This window comes from Oryzias melastigma, linkage group LG1, assembly GCF_002922805.2.
Source record: "Oryzias melastigma strain HK-1 linkage group LG1, ASM292280v2, whole genome shotgun sequence".
Taxonomy (NCBI): Eukaryota; Metazoa; Chordata; class Actinopteri; order Beloniformes; family Adrianichthyidae; genus Oryzias; species Oryzias melastigma.
In genome coordinates this window covers 17,923,895-17,946,768 of record NC_050512.1, presented here as the reverse complement: position 1 = coordinate 17,946,768, position 22,874 = coordinate 17,923,895, and the positions used below count along the sequence as shown (strand labels likewise).

At 37.5% G+C, this 22,874-nt stretch overlaps 2 protein-coding genes across 3 annotated transcripts in view; both read left to right on the top strand.

The window, feature by feature from the left end:
• Positions 1 to 58: 58 nt before the first annotated feature.
• On the top strand, positions 59 to 17,183 carry acer2 (alkaline ceramidase 2). Of its 2 annotated transcripts, XM_024289731.2 has the most exons (7): positions 59 to 856; positions 945 to 996; positions 3,064 to 3,178; positions 6,589 to 6,730; positions 7,189 to 7,326; positions 15,331 to 15,468; positions 15,694 to 17,183. In XM_024289731.2, the coding sequence occupies exons 1-7, from the start codon at positions 840 to 842 to the stop codon at positions 15,878 to 15,880; spliced, it is 789 nt and encodes a 262-aa protein (XP_024145499.1). In that variant the 5' UTR covers positions 59 to 839; the 3' UTR covers positions 15,881 to 17,183. The 2 variants fall into 2 exon arrangements, with proteins under 2 accessions (XP_024145499.1, XP_024145498.1); XM_024289730.2 differs by lacking the exons at positions 59 to 856; positions 945 to 996 and adding an exon at positions 2,295 to 2,785.
• A 1,157-nt stretch (positions 17,184 to 18,340) lies between these two features.
• Positions 18,341 to 22,874, top strand: part of LOC112157381 (tetraspanin-5) — a 10,989-nt gene continuing 6,455 nt past the window's right edge. The window contains exons 1-5 of the mRNA XM_024290081.2: positions 18,341 to 18,776; positions 19,511 to 19,561; positions 21,673 to 21,819; positions 21,901 to 22,071; positions 22,150 to 22,275. Coding sequence (XP_024145849.1) covers positions 18,693 to 18,776; positions 19,511 to 19,561; positions 21,673 to 21,819; positions 21,901 to 22,071; positions 22,150 to 22,275 — 579 coding nt within the window. The 5' untranslated portion in view covers positions 18,341 to 18,692. The remainder of the gene's footprint in view (positions 18,777 to 19,510; positions 19,562 to 21,672; positions 21,820 to 21,900; positions 22,072 to 22,149; positions 22,276 to 22,874) is intronic.

Sequence of the window (22,874 nt, the reverse complement as noted above, 5' to 3'; positions counted from 1 at the left end):
TAAATAAATTACCGAAATTAGATCAAGGGTGGACTTACCTCCAGTCAAAAATAGGGGGTTGCGTAAGACTCAAAGTTTCTAAGGGGCCCATAAAAAAATCCCTTACACATATGGCTATCGTGTTTATGGCTTATTTACTATCAAAAGTTATATTGATTATTAAAATGGTCTAACTCAAATGCCAGCATAATTCATATTATGTCACTCGTCATCCCACACCACCCCTTCTTCATCCATTGTATCGAACAGTCTTCTGCGCATGTGCTGCAGAATCCGGAAGACCGCCTCTAAACAAAAGCAAACTGCGCGAATTAGTGAAAGAGAAAGAGGAGAGTGATTGAGAAGAAAATGCAAAACAGCAAGATGAAAAACCCTACTCCAGTGGCACTGAAGAGAGAAGGAAGGCAGAGGAAAACAAAAAACCTTTACGTCTTCTTAAAGTTATAGAAAGTGACAAGTTTGTTCACTGCACCCGCAGCACCAGCAACCCACAACCCACTTGAAGGACATGGAGATGAGTAATTAGAAAAGAAAAAAGAGAAAACCAAAAGGAAAAAAGAACAAATAAATGAAGGTCATACAACCACAAATGGACAGTGGAGAAAAAGAGATGAAAAAGAGTAGAAGATTCTCCATTTGTTCCATGTTTGCTTCCTTTTTATGTCCATACATGCCTTTTAATCTCGTTTTCTATTAATACAATTCAGGAAGAGAAAAGGAGAGAGGAATGTGAGTAAAAGAGTCAATGGAAAATAGACTGGAAGAGAAAAGGGGAGAGTCAAGTAGTGAGTAAAATGGGTAGCAAGTAAAAAGAAAAAAAAGGGAGAGGATATATGTAAATGGGACAGGAAAAGAGGTACAACCCGTAAAACAGAATATTCACACGTATTATGCTTAAAATGCATCTGTATAATTTACCACTTTTTTGTGTTGCGTAATTTCAGCACCATGGTACAGTGGACGGCTTCTACTGGCTTTCTGCTACCATGTGTGAAGGTAAATCCTCTCTATCACATGTAAAGTCATGAAATTGTATTACTGCTTGACAGTATGGACTTGAGTTACACCTAAACTTCATTATACAAGTTATTTGGTGCACTATGGATTACATGAATAATGTTGAGAGATGCCACTCATGGACCACTTTATACTGAAATCTCATTGTTTCTTATACACTGACTTTGATGCCCTGACGTACTAGTCACATTTAGTATGAGCTCTTCCACCTCCGCCTAGGTCCACTGTCTCCTTCTCAGTGCTATTATCATTAAGCATGGCTGCTCCCACCACAGTCTTCTACATTTTTTTCTTGATAACAATCTGTGTCACACATCACACCTGAAACTCTCCACCTGTTTCAAGCTGTTTGCACGTGTCTCTTCACCCCGTTCACACATTCTGTTGCTTAGGACTGTTCTTCCATTTCTTACCAAGGAAAACCTTTACCTCTCTTGGTGTGCCTCCAAAACAAGCTCCTCTTTCAGGATAACTCCTATGTTCCTCTTTCCATTCACACTACAATAAAACAATTCGAACCTGCACCAAATCTTAAAGTCTTGCTCAATTTTTATGTGGTCTCATAGCATGTTCACTTTTCTTCTTTTCGTCACATTGGCAAACCCTCTAGTTTTTTCAAACTCCCCTATCACAAAGCTTCTACTAATGTCTTTTCTTTTCTTTATTTGGTTGAGCAGGTCGGCCAATAATTGGCGGCTCAATCCCCACTCCCTCCAGCCAACTGTCGTTGTGTCCTTGGGCAAGGCACCTAAACCATCCTTCCAATCAGTGTAGCAACAATTTAGACGGGTGTGTAAATGCATGGGAATAAACTCATTTATATAATTCCACCACAACTTAGAATAACCTTGAACCAAAAATTGAAGTGGAATTTTATTAATTTGTTTTTAGAATTAAATCAAGCTTTTCTATTGTCAGGGGTATGGAGCAAAATGATTTTGACTCATTTTGATAATAATTTCTTTTTTTCTATAATCTAGCTCTAATATATATATATATATATATCGTACCCCTTTGTGGTCACATTAATATAGTCAAATGTGTATTTTTAAGCAATGCATTTTATTGGCTTTATGTGTATGTACCGAACAGAACACTGTCTAGTTCAGATACACTTGACAAAAGTCAAGTTCTAACTGACTGAAAGATATATAATGTTTGACTTTCTACAAATTAAGTTTGTAAAACAAAAAGTTAAAATAATTAAATGCTTGGTGGATTTAAAGATTTTTATTACTAAAAAAAAACGAATAAAAAAACTGAATGGGAGAAAAAGATTACTTCCGGGATAGACCGGAAACATCTTCAGCGAAGAAGGAAGTAAGAATGAGCGAATCCTCTTGGCGCGTGCAGTCTTTGACGTCCGAGCAGCTGTGAGAGGAGGAGGAGGCTGAGCGTCTTGACTAAAAAGAGGCTTTGTCGAAGAGAGGACGGTCATAAAATGAAGTCTATCAGCTGTTTCGCACACCAACTTAGGCGTATAGAACGCGTGGGGTCTCAGGCACTAAAGTCGATCGTTTAGTCACCGTGTTGACATCTTTGAATCACCAATTCTTTTGTTCCACGCTTTATTTTGGATTAGTTTGATGTGCTAAAGAGCGCCGGAGGAGTGCTGTCTGTTGTGGACAGTCCATCCGACAGAACTAGCCCAGACATGAGTAGCGTCAATGTGATTTTCTGGGACCAGTTGCAGGCTGGCAGCTCCGAAGTGGACTGGTGTGAAGGCAATTACCTTATTTACCCCAGCATCGCAGAATTTTACAACACGGTCAGTTGCAGTTCAAGTCTGGCATTGAGATAATAATGCAGTTTTGTTAATTACAGCTTCTTTTGTTTTGCTCTCTGAACTTTTCCATCCTGCAGTCGGGGTTGCGAGTCTCCTGTTGAAACTAACTTTACGTTGTTTTGCAGCTGTTTACGACAATTTCCCCGCTGTTGCCTCCTGCGTGGCTTATACACAATCAACACGTTCCGCTATCATCTCCGTCGCCTCGCGCGCCGTCAGCGCGAGCCCTCCTCATGGCTTTTCTTTGTTTGTCATTCCAGATCAGCAACATACTGTTTTTTGTTCTGCCGCCGATCTTAATGTGCTTGTTCCGCCAATATGCCACGCATTTCAACAGCGGGATCTACCTCATCTGGATCCTGCTGGTTGTGGTCGGTGAGTGTCACTTCAGTCTTTAATGTCATCCAACACTTTGAAGCACAGACATGGAAGGGGAAGTTGGAATGTGCTCAGACCCCTTGAAATACTAAGTTGTTGCTTCTTTTGAGCTTTCACATGTATTGATCTGGCAACTTAATAAACAACTAATCAATCAACTATTACATGTTTAGTAAATCCCTAATATTCACAGCAGATGCTCACAAAATGAAAATGGTTAAATGAACTGATAAAAGTTAGAACAATGTTAAATGTATGGATCTTTTTAGGGTTAAATAGTGGTGTAAGGATTGAATCAAGCACTGTAAGTGGTTGTCCTTCACAGCTGTGAACAAGTGATTATGTAACAATCTAACTGGACCACTTGGACTCTTGACCGACTGTTTGGATGCAGAGAGCTTTGTCACACATTTTCTGCCTCTGGACAATTCTGTGGTATCTGGATTTGCTGAATTCTGTCAAAACCCACTGGATTTCAGCGGTTTATTCACTCAATTTAGGGACAAATACATTATTCTAAGTATACTCAAATAGGTTACTTTATTATTATTATTATTTTTTTATCTTCCCAAGTTTTTATCATCTTTTGATCTACTTTAAAGGCCTTCCCGGTTGTCTTTTAATTATGATTACCGTTTTTAGCCACAATAAAAAAATAAAACATTTTCTTAAACATATTTTCTGCAGAGCAGCAAGAGTTCATTAAAAATTTGCCTCTGAGTTGTGGACGGGACTATTGGCGTGTTTCTCAGTATCCCTTTGTTTACAGCCCCTCAAACCCCCAACCTAGCATTACCAGTGCAACAAAAATGGAGATAGAAATCGGAGCTACGCAGCCGTATAGTTCTGAACTAGATGCCAGCTCAGACGAGGAAAACTTGGATGTATTTGTCTTCAAGCGGATGCATCAGAATGGAGCGGAGCAAGGAGCTTATGGCCTGTCGATTGATGATTGTAATATATTTTTCTTTAAACATATTTCTTTCCTCTGCTTCAATAATAGTAAAACAATACTCAGAAATGTACATTTAATCTTAATTTTCTTTATCTATGTCCTCCATCATGAGAAAAATGCCATAAAAACATGTTAAAAACACCAGGAACAAGATTTCCATAAACTCTCATATGCCATTGTTCTCTGAAAGTTAGCCATAGTTGGTTAAAGAACGTATTTCTTGCCATCTTTTTCACAAAATAAATGTGTTATTTTGTCAAATTTTACTTTTTGAATAATAACTTTCCTGTTTGCTTCTTAAAACGTCTTATTCTTCTCCATGAAATCTTCACAAAAGAGTTGTAGATGCTGCACACTTTTTAAGGTTCCAGCTTTGGTGACAGAAGTCACGTGATTTCCTCTCTTCTTCTGTCTTGAAATGAACTTTTCTTTGACTTAGATGGGAACAGAAGTCTATAACATGACAATCATGCTCCCAAATAACTTGTATTCACTTTATTTATTGACTTTTCCTATTCTTTGATGTCTGTAAAGTCTATTTCCTGGCTCCTATTGCATCAGAATTACAATATGAGAAATTAACTGCTACTACAAGTATCACTGGTTGTAAAAGGGCAATAAAATATACTTCCTTTTAACATTTTTTTCAGATTCTCTTACATCTGGTTTGCTTTCAAAAATCTATGAATGCACAATTCTTTTTTTGTTTTTAGAAAGTGATGTTTCAGCTCCTAAAAACATGCATTTTTTGTCTTTTTACTAATAAAATATACACTCAAAACACTGATAATTATTTTAACATTTTTGTCCAACAAATGGTAACAAAACAAACAAGGAAAAGTAAAGGAAATTCCTTTAACGCCGGTTAAAATGACAGCAGATTATGCTGATAATTTCAGGTCTGCTGGACATTGATAACAGTGGGGCACTGACTGATCCATCCTGTCTCTGCGTTTCAGTGAACTATCTCATCTCTCCATTAAGAGGCTGGGGTGTCTAAACTTCTGATGAACACAAACACATTATATTCTGGCAAATACAGTCACAGCGAGAGCTTTTAACAGAGTATTTTTTGTCTGAAAAGGATACTTTACCTTAAAGCCTTTTACTCTGAGTTTAATTGCTGATACTTATGAGGCGGATGTAGCAGAGACACAACGTACTAAGGAGTTACTTTATGAAACTATAACTTTGAAGCTTGTGAAAGTGACATAAATAAGCTGATGCACCGTCTGATAAGTGTAGGACTGTACAATATGACAAAACAAGAGTGGTTTCTTTGTCATCACAGCGGATGAGGTCTCTGCTCTCATTAGTTAGAAGATGGAATAAAACTTTGTCCAAGTTGTTGTCGAGCATGAGCTGAAACCCCCTTTAGAGATGGCATGGCTGCAGATGCATGCATGATAAACGCCTGAAGTACCCAATTAAAGGCAAGAAAGATGACTCATTTGTCATGGTGTCAACCACATAGTTGTTCTATCGCTTCAGCTCGATGCCAGCTCACTGTTTTTAAATCCGTTTGGATGCCACGACCTAATTTTACTTTGTGTTGAGATTTTATTTAATGCTCTCAAGTTAAAAATGAGATTGTGTATTGTTGCAACATGGGATTTAATGCTTGTTTTTTATTTATTTTTTGGGTGGTTTGACCACTTTTTTCAAAACTGATAAGTTTTTTTTTGTTTTGTTTTGTTTCTAATAAATATACAGAGAAGCTAAGAATTTTTGCTCCGTCACCAAGGGGGGGGGAAAAAAGCACATCATGGCTTTGTCTTTTTTTACTGTTTTATTGCCTATAGTTCATGCTCATTTATTGATCCAAAACCTGAGGCTCCCGAGCCACATATGACTTTTATCTCTCTATTGTGGCTCTCTTGAATAAAAATCCTAATTCTTTTAACTAAATCCTAGTTTTATACTTTTTAGTTGATTTTGTTTTAAGTTTTGTTATTCATGTTTACATGTCAAATAGCTGAGCAAAATGATGGCCAAATGTTTAGTTTACTTTCAGAATGGCTCATTATTTATTTATTTTTTGGTCAAATTTTTATTGATTTATTTTAAGTCTTGTGATGTTTATATTTGATAATAAAAAGGAGGAAAAGATGAAGTTGAGAGACAAATTTCCTGTTTAAATTTCTTGCATTTTTTTTTTTTAATGTAAATGTGCTGCAGCAGGAGGATCTTATTAAGGGGTGCATATGTGATGCTGTCAAAAGTGAAAAAAAAATGTAGTTAAACATCGAAAAATCAAGCGTTTGTCATAGATTGGTTATTCTAAATATTTAAAAAGCCTATATATGTTTCTAAACGGTGAAGTGAGACTTTTAGTCCATACGAAGCTGTCCCAAATGGCTCTTTTAGCGTTGAAGCTTGCAGACCTCATCTAGCATATCAATACGTTTCTGATCTCACAGACTAAAAGCTCCTGTGTTTCTTTTTCTCCCAGGAATCGGATCGACTTATTTCCACGCCACCCTCAGCTTCCTCGGTCAGATGCTGGACGAGCTTGCAATTTTATGGGTGCTCATGTGTGCCATCGCCATGTGGTTTCCTAAAAGATACCTGCCAAGGACCTTCAGGAGAGATCGGTAGGTACACTTACGATGAGTTTAAAATTGGTTAGAGGCTGGATGTTTAGAGAAGAAAGATTTTTTTTTCTTAAATGGCATTTCTGCAACTGACACAGTTTTAAAGCAGAAGGAATGGCAGCTTTTAGCTTTTGAGTTTACTGCGGGTCAGTGGTTTGTTGCATGATGTCCCCACTGCCATGACTCTAATAATAGAGCTGTCGAGGATAGCTGACACCAGTAAAAAGCTGCATCACATGTCGACACTTCTTTTTTCATTGTCACACAGCTGTGATGCTTTGAAGTGACATTTTAGATTTCTCAGTCTGCTCATGTAATCTGCTGAGCTGATACTTTTTCTCTAAAGTATGTCAGTGTGGTTCAATCTGGTTGAAGTTTTAGGTCATTCATTTTGCCTCCTGCATTTCAAAATGAGCAACATGTTGTAAATATGTGTGTTTTTTTGTTTCCCCGTGCAGGTCGCGCTTCAAAGTGGTCATCGGTATCTTGTCAGGAATCACTACCGGGCTGGCTTTTGTTAAACCCGTCATCAACTCTCTGTCGCTGATGACTCTAGGCATCCCCTGCACACTGTTGCTCATATCCGAGCTGAAAAGGTTTGTGGAGTTTGAAATGATAAGCTTTAAAACGGTTAGAAAGCTGTTGTGTCCGCTAACTTCAAAGCAGTTTTTGTCCTCAAGCTACTGTAAAAGAAGGCAGACTTTCTCCCTCAATCTCTTGGAGCACTATTGAACAAAAAAACCAAACAAATATTTAATCTTTTTCTGTTGTTTCCAGTTATTAAATAAAATAACATTTTATGTGCTTTTTTTTAATCATACTAGTATCCTTCTATTCATTTGCTGAACCCGCTGTATCCCTTTTGGGGTCACGGGATTGCTGAAGCTTGTCCCAGCCACTGTTGGATGAAGGCAGGGTACACCATAAACAGGTTGCAGAGACACAACATCTAGGGCAGGGATAGGCAACTCCAGGCCTCGAGGGCCGCAGTGCATGATTTCCAGACATCCAACCCCCACTCATGACTGATTACCTGGTTCAGATGAGTCTAATTAGAACATCCCAGAGCAGAGGATGTTGGAAAACATGCAGGATTGCAGCCCTCAAGGCCTGGAGTTGCCTATCCCTTATCTAAGGGCAATTCAGAGACACCCTGTTAAGCTCTAAGGCATGTTTTTGGACTGTGGGTGGAAGCTGACGTGGCCTAGAGAAAACCTGCACATGCACGGGGAGAACATGCAAAGTCCCAGCCGGAATTTGAAGGACGTTATTTCTGTGAGGCCTCACTGTGCAGCCCACTGCTATATTTATTTATTTATTATTTTGGTTGAATGAGTCATTTTGTAACTGTGCCAAATCAGAGACTAATCTGTCTTTTTTTGATTTGTGAAAACAAAGAGCAAGCATTTGGTGTGAATTTTTATATGCATCTCAGCACACATTTATAGATTATTTTGGTTTGCTTTTAAAGATTTTCCCTTTTTGCTACTTTTCTGAAATTCATAAACCAGTGGCCCCCAACCTTTTTCAGGCCACTGACCGGTTTAAATTAGGCAACATTTTCAAGGACCGGTTCAAACGAGATAGATGTTTGCATTTGTGAGCTTCCAGTTTCTGAAAATCTATTTTCAAAATGGAATGCTACATTTTTTTAAACAGATGATGAAGATTCAATTATACAAAGTTGTTAATTTCTAGAAGTTGTTTCTGATTTTAAAAATTCTATAAAGAAAGCATTACATCATTTTGTTTCCCATAGAATGCTATTTTAACACTCAATCCAGGCTCAGATTATCTTTCAGGGTAAAAAAAAATGATCATTTTGTCTTTAAATTAGGGCTGTGAATGTTGACGGGTTAACGTGTGCAATTAATAAGACATAATTAATTTGGGTTAGGGTTAGGGTTAACCCTAATATTTATTAATCACGCTCAGGCGTCCTGCCGTGCAGCTGTGAGATCAGCATAATAAAAATAAACAAATTGTTTTTGCATCCTGTGATTGAGATTTTATTAAATTATAGAGATAATATAGCATTTATTTGTATAGTTTTTGGACAAAACCAACCTTTTATTTTAGTAAATAAGATGGAGAATTACCATCATTCAGCAGCAGCAGTGCACCTGCTATGGGGGGCGGAGTGCTGGAGCAAAACGGAGCTGTCTGCTATGAGAAATCCAAAGAGGAAACCAACCATTATTTTAGAAAGGGGACCTACATGAACTTTCCACAATAACGAGCATTGCCATTGTCTAAAAAGTGAGGAAACTCCTCAGTTCTTCTCGAAAGTCCCGCCCCCAATAACGCGAGAAGCTTTTGGCTACTAGCTTAGGAATTCAGGTAGCCACTTTAAGTCACATGACCAAGACGTATGTTGTGAACAGCATCTAGTAGCTTTCCAAAATAAAACTTCCTTTAGTATCAGAAAATAAGATAAATGGAAATAATCTAAGTTATTGCAAGTCATGCGCAAGCATCTTGACTTATAAAGATGTGCTTTGTGGTGAATTCTTCTGTTCAAATATGATGTCAAAATTAACCAGTTAAGAAAAACTAAAGTTTCAGGTTGTTTTCAGATATGACATATTTGACCATTTCTACTTTAAAAACCTGCAAACTACGTTACTTTTTAGAAATTTAGTTGTTAAAATGGAATATATAAAACAAAGCATGCATTTGAAAATGTGTTTATTTATTTGTAAATGTGTTAAACGGCTCCTATAATCATCAGTAGCAAACATAACAGAAGAAACTTAAAAAAAAAAGACTAGTGTGGAATGAGTCACTTTGACCTCAAACCGGTCAGTCTGTTCCAGGCAGAGTTAAAGAACCTTATTTTGCCAAAGAATGTCCCTGGAACCATATTGCATGCCCCTCTTTGTCTTTGTGAGTGCATGTGTCAAATGTTTTTCTCTGTCCGAGTCTTGAGAATGTGATGTATTTTTTCAGTTTCCCACAAGCCTTACTCCCTTACCCTAAAACCTTAAGTCATCTATTGTTTAACTTCTGCATCATTCCTGACCGGAGGGCTTTGCCCGTCATCGTTTGAAGCTGCTTGTTTTTGTTCTTCTAAATGAGACGCATTTCCTGTGTTCCTGTCTGATTGACTTCTGCTCTTAAAAAGTACACAATATTTTGTTGTTTGCTTTTTCACATCACAGACTGTTGGCTGCTTTTCAAGTGCCTCCCTGTTGTGCAGAAACAGCATTATTAATGATAAAAACAACAAAAAAAACACAACTTTACAAGGCAAAATGTGCTGTAAATTTCCGCTTGATCTGTAGTTTCCATTCATTATTGTGTTTCTAGTTTGGGTCATGAGGTCAACGGTCGTCTCTGCATGAAAGCCCACAACTTCCTTTCTTCTGCCACCTCTTCCAGTTCTTTTAGTACCATACCAAGTCATTCCCAAGCAGGCCAAGATATCGTCTCTCCAGTTTGTTCTGGATCTCCCTAATCAGACATGCCCGAAATACCTCGCTATGGAGGTGCAAATGAGTACAGTCTTCCAAAAAGGCTGAAATTTGCCCTCTATCTCAGAGAAAACCCCTCTTGGCTTTATGGATCTATGATCAGATCTGCTCCTTTCAACCCACAGCTCATGGCTGTAGGTGGGGGTGGAACTAGACTCTCCAGTAAATGGAGAGTGGAATTGTGACCTTTTTCTTGTTGAAAACGATGGTCTTGGAGCTGGGGTTCCTTGTTCCAATCCCAGCTCTTTCACACACTCCAGTGAGAGATGGAGGCCAGGGCTCGAGGAAGATAAAGGACCATGTTATCCAAGAACAACAAAGACGAGGTTTTTAAGGCTTTGAAAGCAAAACCCTTCTTCCATGAATAGACTTAATGACAAAGGGCAATCATAACAACTCATCAGAATGAAATCTGATTTACCGCTGGCAAAGCAAACTAAACTCCTCCTATGTTTGTATTGCATGCTGCACTCTTACTTCTAAAGGATACCTACTAAGATATCCAGAGGGACATGTCCAAATGCTTTTTCCAAATCTACAAAACACATTTCGCCCAACATCCTTCCTGCATGAGGAACGATCTGTTCCTCAGCTAGAACGGATCTCAAAACACTCCTCCTGAAAGTGGGGTATCGACCGTCCAACCAGTACGCTTCAGGCCGGGGAGGCTGAGAGCGGCTCGAATGCTCTGTAATTAAAACACACTCTCCCATCCCCCTTATTGATGAACCATCACTACTGAAGCCCACGTGATGTTGCATTTACCAAGATTATAGTGCAACATGCAGAACCTTCAGAAGCTTACATTGAAAGACACATTTGTCTGATGATGGTGGACGTGTATAAGGAAAACTGTCATAGCCCAGCACAACACTGATCCGTGGTCATAAAGACTCTCACAGCAAACAAAACAAAATTCCTTCTCACAGGGTTAAAAAAAAAAATAGCAGTTTGTAGAAGAAAGTGAAAAATAGCCCATAAAATGTTAGTATAGTGGCTGTATTTAGACTGGTGAAGCGGTGGTAAGGTGTACAGGTCTTCATAAAAGGATCCTTGGTGGCGTGGAGTGGACAGGTCAGGTTTTCCAGAGGAAAACGTTCAATGACAAGTCAGTATCAGTTTTTTTTATAGAGAGGTTTCTCACTTGTCCATGTTGGGAAAATGTTTTCATGTGCGGTGTACGTCAGGATATCGTATTCCTTTATTCAAACTGGGGTGAATCAGGAGCTGTAAGTTAGCAGGAGAGTATCTAAACAAAGAGATGATAGGTAATGAGTGCAGGCTTACTCTGCAACAACAGTCCCACCAACTACTCTGAAGCAAGCTCTGCAGAAACTGTTTTAGAAAAAAAGCAGAGGCTTTTTGATTTTGTCTAAAAAAAAAACAAAAAAAACACAGCATAATCACAATTAAAAGACCACTTTGAATGGTTTTACAATAGATCAAAAAGATATTTGAAGTGGAAAACTGAAACTTGGTCTTCTGTTTTAGCTTGAAACATGGAAGCTCCCATACAAAAACTTCTGGAAATACAGTAATTTGTTGTGGAATACGTGCAGGAAATCAACACCAAGAACAAGCTTTGTCTGATAAAAATTCAGACCTGTACAAGAATCTTTAGCATGTAATCTAGCTGTCAAAACGCAAATTGTTTTTGAACCACACGGTTGGTGTGGTTTATTTTTGTTTAAAACATCTCTCAAAGCTAGTTTTAGCCTCATGTCGTGAAAGTCACACTAAAAATGGAAACGTATGTGAGGTAAAGCTACAAAAGTGCTCATCAATATGTCTCTATTTGTATTACAAATTATTTCCAGGAACCAGAAACATTTAAAAAAAAATTGTTTGAAAATGGATTTCAATGTTGATAAGGTCATCACTTACAAACTATTCTAGTTAAATGGAGCTACAGTTCCTGTTGTTTATCAAAACTGCCCCTTGTTCTCAAAGTGCTGTGATAAATTTAACTTTACATTGAGGGTATAAATACATATTCTGCTGCCTCGTCTTTAGAGCCAACAACACTTTATAAGCATCCCTGTAAAGGAGTTTGCAGCGAAAGATCCCAGCAACCACAATAATTCCCTTATTTAGAATACCATCTCTACGACCTCCACACAACCTGAACTCTGAAACCTGCTGGACTTATCAAGTCATTGGTTTGGTTTTTCCTTACCTTGTTTTGCCCCTTTGGATCCCATCAGTGATGACTACTATAATCAAAGCTTTCAGAGGTTTTTTCTCCAAAAATAAAAATAAAAAAGGCCCTCATTGCATCTCTGTACTTTTAGTGGCAGGCTTGAAGTTGTGTGTAGCCAGAAAACTACTCCGACTCAAAATAAGGAAGCAAAATGGGTTTGTTGTGTATGTCTGGGAAAGTAGGAAGCTACATTTCCAAATGGCATTTTGAATTGCAAAGTTGCCATGCTTTTTCTCACGACAGACTCCAGTTTCAACCACTAGTTGCAAGTGAGAATATCTGCTTTTATTACTACTCTGGCTAAAAGTCAAAGTTCACATATAAAAGTAACCAAATCGCTGTTGTAAACAAGCTGTGGTTTCAGTTAGCAGAATACTGTACTTTTCTCATCATTTAAAGAAGACCTACAAACCTACTTTTGAGTTTGCAGTCAATTGTGTCTTAATTTCAAAATGATGCCACATTTATTTGACTTTTTTTTTTAAATAACACATTTGGGTTGTATAATGGATTTATCTTTTTGTGAAACATTCTTAGGATTTTTCTGTTTTTTTTGTTAAATTGCCAATGCAAGTCATTCGTGACTAATGTCCTGTTTCCTTATGCTGTTGTTTTAAACAACTTTAACAATTTTCTTCTAAGATATCAAATAAGTAAGCATATTCTTCCTAATTTATTTATTTTTCTCATCTATCATATTATCCAAAGTATGCCATTTTCTTTCAGTTAATAATTCTTTGCAGAATTATTTTTATTTATATGCTTTTGATTGAATACATTTTCCTCAAATATTCCAAAAATGATGTTCTTTTCTGCTTCCTGCACTGAAGCTCTCCATAATCTAATTTCTGTTTCTTATCTCAGGCGTGTCTGTAATTTCTGACTGGATTCCATGATTCTGACTGTGCTGATTGTTTAGCAGGAAGGGATCTTGACTGACCTGCAGACGGATCCTGTAAGGAATTTATTGAATGCTGGAACGCAGACTGAAACCTCATGTATGACGACCGTCTACAGTACAAAAGTTTAACGACCCACTTCCTTTCATTTTCGGACTTCCTGCTGCTAACGAGAAGCGGTGACAGTTTTCCTGCCCGCTTTCTGGACTGGTTATGTAATCCAGTTTAGGAGTTAATCTCATTAGGACATTTGCTATATTAGAGCTGAAGTTCTAGGCATCAAATGTATCACTTACAGCTCATTTCATTAAACACAGTGGATCACCGGATAACTTGTGTAAATATTAACATCCGTTAGCCTTTTGCTTTGGGTGTTGCTGCTGGTTTGAATTTTGAATTTATTTAAGGATCCCCATTAGTCTTAACCAAAGGTAAGACTATTCTTCCTGGGGTCCGCTGTGTCATAGAGGTTAAATCCATCAGCATTTGATCAACATTCTGCTCTGCTGAACGTTTTAGGTTAGTTTTGTCAGTAGATGTGTTTCTAAAGGGAGCTGTTTGTATAATATACAAGAATGTGTACTTGTGCAACTCTGCCTTAATATTTCAGTGTCCAAGTTTTTTTTTGTGAACATTTTTTTCACAGTATCAAATTGCAAGAAAAGTCAAGTTATTGGGTTAAAGGTATCTGGAGTTTGTTTTTCCTGCTTAAGCATTTCAAGTATTTTTCAAGAAATACTTGACTGTTACAGACTTTGGCTGTTATAGACTTTGCTATTAAAGAGTTGATGATTTTTTGGGGGGGTTATTTTTTATGTTTACAAAGAGGTGGTTGAGGATTTTTGTGGTATGTTAAGTGTTTTTATTTGTTTATTTTAACTTTAAAATTCATTAAACTTGAAAAAAATTGGATAATAATAAAAACCTTTAACACTCAATTTTTCCAGATAGGTTAAGTTGTTGGGTTAAAGGCATCTGGAGTTTGTTTTCTATATTTTAGCATTTGAATTCTCAATTTTCTTTTCAGTTTAAAATAAAAAAGTGAATTTTCTTATAAATGGGAGATTGTTATACACCGTCTGTGCCATTAAAAAGGTTAAGAATACTTTATTTTTAGTCATTTTTGCTGTCGACAAAGAGGTGGTTGTGAATTTTGTGTTGTTTACTGGAGATTAAAGTGTTTTTATTATTTTCTTCAAAATTCACTAAAGTTTGTTAGGATTTAGAATAAACAAACCCCTTAACACCAAATTTTTGTGTTAGAACATAATAAAAGTTTGACTTTTTAGAGATTTTGTCAAACTAAACCACAGAGTTCAGTCTTGTTACCACAACTTCTTCAATTTTTTTAATTGAAGCTTTGATTGGATTTGAAATAAATGCTAGGAGAAGTCATTTTGGAGCACAGACGCTCTCTTCCTGCCAAGTTCAACAAATGAACGGAATGTTTTTTGTTCTCAGATTGTGAAGGTCATTAAGAAACATTATGTTCTCTAGACTGGAGGAAGACGGCAGACAAAACAGTGAAATTCTGTGGGAGCGGGAAGTTTTCTTGATCACTGAAAAAGTGAGCATATTGCGAGCTGGAGGGTCTTCTGTAGCTGAAGAAAGCTTGTTTGAAACGGCGTTGTGTCGTGCAGCTCAGGTCCTCTTGGAGCTTAAAGGTAAAATGGTGTGACTTCATCAGATGCTCGGTCTGAAGGGAAGGTGACACCTTGTCAGAACCAGAACAGCTCTACATGACTGTTTACCTCAAGTGGAGTCTGTAAGGAGGACAACACTAAGAATAGCTTATCAGTGGCCCTCTGGATTAGCATATCTTTGTAGGTCGGGGGGGTGTTTATTTATGTAACACTCTGCATACAGAGTCGATCAAACTTTTAAGTGATGCTGTTTTCCAGAAAAGTTTGTTGTCAAAAACCTTTTCAGAATTAATACTTTACATTTCATTTTTTGTGGGTATAATAAAAAATATACATCTTGTTTGCATGTTTTGTCAGATTTTTTTCAATTTTCTTGTCTCTCCAGGTGTGAAAACCCGCGTGTGTTCAAGCTGGGCTTGATCTCGGGGATCTGGTGGGCGCTGGCTCTGCTCTGCTGGATCAGCGACAGGATATTCTGTGAAATGTGGTCATCTGTTAACTTCCCCTATTTACACTGCGCCTGGTAAGCTCAAAGTCTATTCGGGAGAAATGGTAGTAGTAGCAGAAACATCCGGTCAACTTTCTATTTACACAGGATTTGTTTTTTTTGTTTTTTTTGTATTTGATTTTTGGGATTCTTCTCAAAAGTCTTCAAAAGCGTTCTATGAAATCTACAGCAAAAAGTGCAACTATAGAGAAAAATGTCTTTTGGCCTTCTACATTTCTGACGATTGTCTTTCTCCTACAGGCACATCCTCATTTGCCTGGCGTCCTACTTGGGTTGCGTTTGCTTTGCATACTTTGACGTCGCCACCGAAGCCCCGGAGCGAGGCCCCGTCATCATGTTCTGGCCAAATGAGAAGTGGGCTTTCATCGGCGTGCCATACGTTTCCTTCCTCTGTGTCCATAAGAAGCCAGTCGTCAAGGTCACCTAAAAATCATAACCGAGTCGACTTCTCTACAACTTCAGGAGCAACGAGATGCTACAGTACATGGCGGAGCTGTTCCTCCTCAATTGGTGCTTTCGTGGTTTCAGGACATCTACGATGGTCTAAAAAAACTCCCATATGTGGGCTTGTGTTATGAAGCACTAAGTGGGTTACTTTTTAGTGTGTTTCAGGGTTGCACTTTAAAAAACAAAAGTGTCAAAGCTAAAAAAAAAAAACCCTTCACAGTGTTACTCAACTGCTCTCAGGCTTGCATGAGAAATCATGTAATCTCGTTTGAGTCACAGTATTACTGTTATGCATTTAATCTTTTATGAAGAACGGATTGATCACCAGAAAGCTTTATAGTACAATCCTTAATATCAGCACCTCATTGATCCAGTTTTTTGTTTAAATCCCTAAAACTGGTGCACTGGAATAATTTAAAGGAATTGAGGCTCTGTTCAGCCAATTATGCAACTCTGTGAATTTACAGGACAATTTCAAAGATGTTCCTCCAAAAGCCTTAAGAAGACATCTAATTGCCCTTTATGAAGGCAGATTTTTTTTTGTATTCTTATTTCTGTTTAAGATGTACTATGAATATTTAAATTAATGTGAGGGAAAAGCGTGCTTTAATATATTTTTTCTTGACATTATAATACTCTGATACAGTTTGAAGACACAAATATGTTTTCCTTTTTTTCTGACTGACTTGGTACTTTTTGTGGTTGATGCATAAACTGAACATTTAGAAATGTTAGGGTTTTTTTGTTTGTTTTTAATCATAAAAAATACATTAGTTTGATTCAAAAGCAGCCTGATTATCTTTGTTTTACGTTTTATTTAAAAAAAAATGCTTCAGTTTATTAATAAGTCTTCACCAAACCATATAAGGGATCCTTTATTTTTATGTGATTTACTTGCTTTACACCTGAAAAAGTTCTTATGTAAATTATTGCAAGAAGCAAAGTTAGATGATTAAATGTACAATGCATTTTCAATGTGTGTCATAGCATGTAAAATATGTTTTTAATATAAAAAAGAAACAAAAATCTTGTAAGAAGTGAAAGACTTTGGCATAGAATAACCCAGTGTTTCCCTCAACACTGTGTTGTTTAACATTGGGCCTCAGGTATTATTAAACTGTCCTTTTTCCTAACATATATTTCTCTAAGAACATTGAAAGTACATGTGATTTGCACAAAGATGTTTATTTTTTCTATAAATAAGGCTGTTTTGTATTCAAATATTTGTAAAAAAAATGAAGTTGTCATATATTTTGTGCAATAAATAAAAATCCAATAATAAATGCTGATCATGTTTATTCTGTGAATGGTGAGGCACCGAGATGCGGGTACCGTTTGCTGCCACTAGAGGGCAATGTAATCACATTTGCAGAGGTCGAAATATTCAACTGAATTTGATTTTTGTTTTTAGCCAAAAATAGAAGAATACAGTTCAACTATTCATTGACTATTGAAGAATCACAAACTGATTCATAACGAAAACACATACTTTAGTGAATATTAGAGAATCTAATTAAGTTATTTGGCAACCAATTAAAATTGACACATTAATTGTGATTTTTTTTCCTTGCTTCTATTATGTGTCATAAGATTGCTAGGATTTCTACAGAAATATCCGGCTACATATAGAAATAGTTTAAACTATGTTAGATGAAAACAAAATGTTTCACTAAGTTTAGACACAAAATTCTAAAGTTGGATGTAATTTTTGACATTTGAGGAGTCCTGCAGACAAACTGGCTCATTTTAATAGTTAATCAGACACCAGCTATGTATATAAATATGCATAAGTAAATAGGAACAAGAGTTTTGCTTAATGGGTGAAAAAACTGGATACAAAGTTCGGGGGAATAATTATAGATCTTTATTTTCCCTGAAACAACAATTAAGAATGTAAGCATATAATTAATATTAAAATCAATATCATTTGGTATGCTGATTTTTTTTATGTTTGATTTTTGCTTCCGTTTATTTTGCTTGTTTTGCTTTCTTCTCTGTCTTTTTTAAAGGGCAGGCTTAAATAAGATGCTTTTCAAATATGTCTATTATTTTTGTTGGTGTTGATATTAAAATCCGTTATGTGTGCCACATTGCATGTATTTTACTATAATCATGTTTGAATCAAGTTTTAATAAATAAAAAGTGAAGCCACCGCAGACAATATGAATGGTCTAAACTTTTAGTCAAAATAACACAAAAAGTAGGAGAATGTGCTAATAATTTTAGATTATTTTAAATGAATAAACATAGTTATTTGTTAAAACATGAATTTATATGTTATTGGAAAGCAAAACCTGTTTTTTTCCTCTTCAGGTTGATTTTTTGAAAATTATTTTCTCATTTTAAACACATTTTCTAATATATTCCAAAATAACACTGAAGACAGGAAGTCCCGCCTCCTCAGACAAACCGCACTCCTGATTGGCTGCGGCAGATGTCGCTTTAACATCAGCCATGTCTGTTGTGGAAACTGCGGGTCAGATGGATGTCCGTCGGTTCGGATCACAGGGCGGATCCGTGTCACAGTAGGACCCTCCGCGTGACCACAGCGGGTCTCTTCGGGGATTTTCACGGGCTGTGCGGTTTCACCTCTCCTCTTTGCGGGAAGAGCGCGATGCTCCCATCGAGGCGCTGAAAATGAACTGACGGTGCGTTTTTTTGCTGACCATCATCATCATCATCACCACCATCATCACACCGAAGGGTGTTTCCTCCAGCAACCTGTCAAACAATAACACCGAGGCTTCGATGTGACCCGTTCCCGCCGCGAGGACCGGACCAGCTCCTTCCAGATGATCTCGGGGAAACATTTCAAAGCTCACGAGGTGAGCTGCTGCATCAAGTACTTCATCTTCGGATTCAACATTATCTTCTGGGTAAGTCTCTTGTTATGGATCTTCGGGGCCTTGTTTGAGCTCATACGTTTTTTTTTATTCAAACAATTATTCTATATTTCTTTATTTCCCCTCCTTGTTCACCCATCCATACTGACTCTCATGGTCTTTTGTTGTGGTTGCGGGCCGGAGAAAGCGGCTGTCATCAGGTTTGATCGTTCGTAGGAAAACAAACGCCTCCTGTCGTGCGTGGGGAGCGTTTCACTGCGGGGCCTCCGGCTGTCAGCAGCTTTAAACCCACCTGGTGGCGTGTTGTTTCAGCTGAGGAGCGTTTCTGCTCCGTTCCATCCCATTTATTTATTTATTTAGACATAGATAGCAAATCAATATCAGTAAATGCACCAATTTAATTATTATTAATACACTACATATAAACAGAATATATTTTTATTAAAAGTTATTTAAGTTGATTTATTCTGGAATATTTGTCTGTTTTTATTCATATCCATGTTAAAAAGTTATGTTTTTTAAATTTTAGCATTTAATGAAGTGACACAAATAATACATCTTTTAGTTGCTGGAAGCCTATCTTAATTGCTGAGAATGGTTGCAGTAAATTGAAAAAGTGTTCTCATGTTTTAGAGTCCTCCACGTTCTGCCAACAGAGAAGAAATATGGAGCATTGCTTGGAAACTCTGTGGTTTTTCTCCATATGTTTCAGTGTGATGATTACATGCTGCATAAAAACCCGGCTCTCTTTGTCTCCTCTCTGTTAGTTCCTCGGAGTGGCGTTCCTTGGCATTGGATTGTGGGCATGGAGTGAAAAGGTGGGCCGGATGCATCTGTTGTTGTTTTATAGCTGCTTTATTTTTCTCTCCTTCACACCTGCACATAACCAGCATGCCGTCAGTGTTCCTGCCGTTAGTGTTCCTTCTTATTCATCCACGTCCGTCCTCATGGAATGCCGGAGTGCCTTTCCTGAGTCAGACGGGAATGTCACGTTTTCCGTAGGAACAATGGACTCTAAGCGTGTGTGACGCTGTTTAAACATTCATTAGCTGTGCTTGTCTCACAACAGGACGCAGACTTTACTCCATCTTAGACATTTTTCCTACAGATGCGATCATGAAAGTTCTGAAAACTTTTTCACTGTTATTTTCTGGATATACAAAAAAAGAAAGCACTAATAAAAAAAAAATAAAATAGTAAAAAAATGTGAACATTGACACTTTTTAGGTAATTTGGATATTTTATCCTTATAATAATGTGAGGACATGAGACAGCTGATAATCTTATTTCTTTTACTTTTTTTAGTTTGCTGGTTTGATTTTTCGCACAAAGGGAGCAGACATTTTGCTTGCCTGATTTTGTAAAAACATTATTTAAATGAAAATATTGTTTTTGGTATTTTTAACATGTTTTGTGGCATTTTTCTGATAATGGAGGACATATGTTAAGAAAATGAAGCCTGAATTTGCATTTCTGGGTATTCCTTTATTCTGATTGTTAAGAATGAGAAGCAGGTGAAAAAAATGACACTTGAACAAGGTTGTATTTGTGATGGAGATGCTATAGTAGGCGGGCCACAAGCTCCCTGCTCTGATCCATTCGGCTTACAGACAAAAGATTCATGTACGTCTAACTGTATGGATGATAAACTTCTTTATTCCTCGCCATTTTTGCCCCTCCCCCAAAAAACATACGTATTTGCTCAGCTGTTGGACAGGACAAGTCTAAAAAAAAAAAAAAAAGTATTGCTCGCCAATATATATGCGTCGCTAATACTAGCTTGAGGCTATAAGCTCAGGCACCGACATAGTATGGCAAGCAAAAGTGGTCAATAATCGCCAGTAAAAGAGCTGCAAAAAACGGCTCAAAAATGGCACTTTTTGCGCATGCTTTAAAAGTAGCACATAAATTACGCCATCTTTTGTTTCCTAAGACGGACTGAAAAAGGGAATTTTTAACGGTGCTTTTCCTGGCGACTATTGGCCACATTCACTAGCCATAACAGAGCTCCCAGTGACGGGGAGGGGAAGGGGGCGGGGTTGCTTCAAGCCAACAGTCCCACCCACAGACCAGAATTATATTTCTAAAAAGCTACTGCCGCTCAGCTTAAAAAATGACAAAGCTTTTTGATTTTGGCTAAAGTTGTGATTAAATGACTACTGGAAACGATTTTACAAAAGAAAAAAATATGGTTGGAGTGGGACTTGAAACTGAATTCAAGCATTTCGAGACTTGCAGCAACTCCAGAACAAGTAGAAGTGAGTTGATTTTAGCCATTTGTCAGTCATTTGAACCTAAATTCCTCAAACATAAGGATGCCAGAAGTATAGACAACATTATTCTCTTTCTCCAACCACAGCACTTTTTCCCCCCAATTTCTTCCAGTTCCACTTATCAACACACGTAGATTAAACTTTAAAGTCATTTAACTGCAGCCAACACTCTTTGGAGTGTTTAGAAATGTCAGAACATAACGTATTATAGTATTTGGATTGGAACAGGAAGTGCATGAAACTTCTGATTTGTAGTATATCTTTGTATTTGACCAATAGTATCTTGTTTCATGTTTTTAACAAATCATCACAAGTATCTACTTTGCTCATTTATGCTTTATTTACATTTAACAGTTCATTTAAAAATCTTGCCTTTCTTTTTGGAGTTTAGTCGTAATTCGTTGATTTCCTACTGATTTAAAACATCATTCTAATTTCTCTTGAAAAACATTATAGTATAAACTAAGCGACTGTAGGAAGGAGGTGACTCAGACATTAAGTGGTAGATTTTTCAGGTGAAAAAAGGAAGGGACTAACACAAAACCCTGAGGAACCTCACACACCTAGGCTGCATACTGGGAACAAACAGTGGGATTTTATAGCATATCATGATGAATTTCTCTAGATGCCTTAACATTTTTTTTTTTTTTTACCAGGGTGTTCTTTCTAACATCTCGTCTATTACTGATCTGGGGGGCTTTGACCCTGTCTGGCTCTTCCTGGTGGTGGGGGGTGTCATGTTCATCCTCGGTTTTGCCGGTTGTATCGGAGCGTTGCGGGAGAACTCATTTCTGCTCAAGTTTGTATGTTCCTTTTATATATTCAATGTGTTCTGATGGAAGCTGTAGATTTGTGAGTCTTTCTTTTCTTTTTTTTTCTTTTAGTTTTCTGTGTTTTTGGGTATCATCTTCTTTCTGGAGCTGACTGCAGGAGTCCTGGCTTTCGTTTTCAAAGACTGGATCAAGGATCAGCTAAACTTTTTCATCAATAACAACATCCGAGCCTACAGAGACGACATCGATTTGCAAAACCTTATTGATTTCACCCAGGAATACGTGAGAGCAGTTTCTGTTGATTTATGTCCAATATTCTTTCTTTTTTTATTGTATTTATATTTCTCTTTGGCGTTGCAGTGGGAGTGCTGTGGGGCTTTCGGAGCGGATGACTGGAATTTGAACATCTACTTTAACTGCACCGATTCCAACCCAAGTCGTGAGAAATGCGGAGTGCCGTTTTCCTGCTGCACCAAAGATCCAGCGGTACGCCTCCCCGCTCCCACTGCTAATTTGCTGAGTTCCTATATTTACAGAGCGCTGCTTAGTGGCACAGGACGTCGTCTTTCTGGTGACAGATAGCTTTCTTATCTGAGAGCTCCAAAAGGCAGCCTGACGTTGTCAACTGTCATGGCTGGCCTCCAACAGGACGCAGAGTTTCAGTGTTTAAGCTCCCTGACTCTGCCAGCTCAGCAAAGCCTGAAGGCAGAAGGGAAAAGACCTTGAAGCAAATGTTTTTGGCAGGAAAGAAATACTGTGAAACGCTGAGGAAAGACACTTATTTCTGAGTGTTGCCTTGACAATTCTGCTGATTAGCTGAGAACATCCTGTTCCACTGAGGTCATGCTCTGACAAAAAAAAAAAAAAGAAAAATATATTTTTTATACTAAAAAGAACTACTGGAGTCCTACAGGAACCATGCCAATCTTCACCTCCTGAGTGCTCATTTTTAATCTGCATATAAACCATTTAAAACCCTTTTTTTACTTTTAAATGAAATCTTTTCGGAAGTGACAAATTCAAACCAGATGAAAATAATTGTCTAGTATTTAATTAAATTCGATTTTTATTATTTTTTTCAACCA

Excerpts from the sequence above, each read along its gene's own strand:
- acer2 (XM_024289730.2), top strand. The coding sequence starts at position 2,672 with ATGAGTAGCGTCAATGTGATTTTCTGGGACCAGTTGCAGGCTGGCAGC. Across the intron at positions 3,179-6,588 it reads GATCCTGCTGGTTGTGGTCG|GAATCGGATCGACTTATTTC; the intron begins GTGAGTGTCACT and ends TTTTTCTCCCAG. Across the intron at positions 7,327-15,330 it reads CTCATATCCGAGCTGAAAAG|GTGTGAAAACCCGCGTGTGT; the intron begins GTTTGTGGAGTT and ends TTGTCTCTCCAG.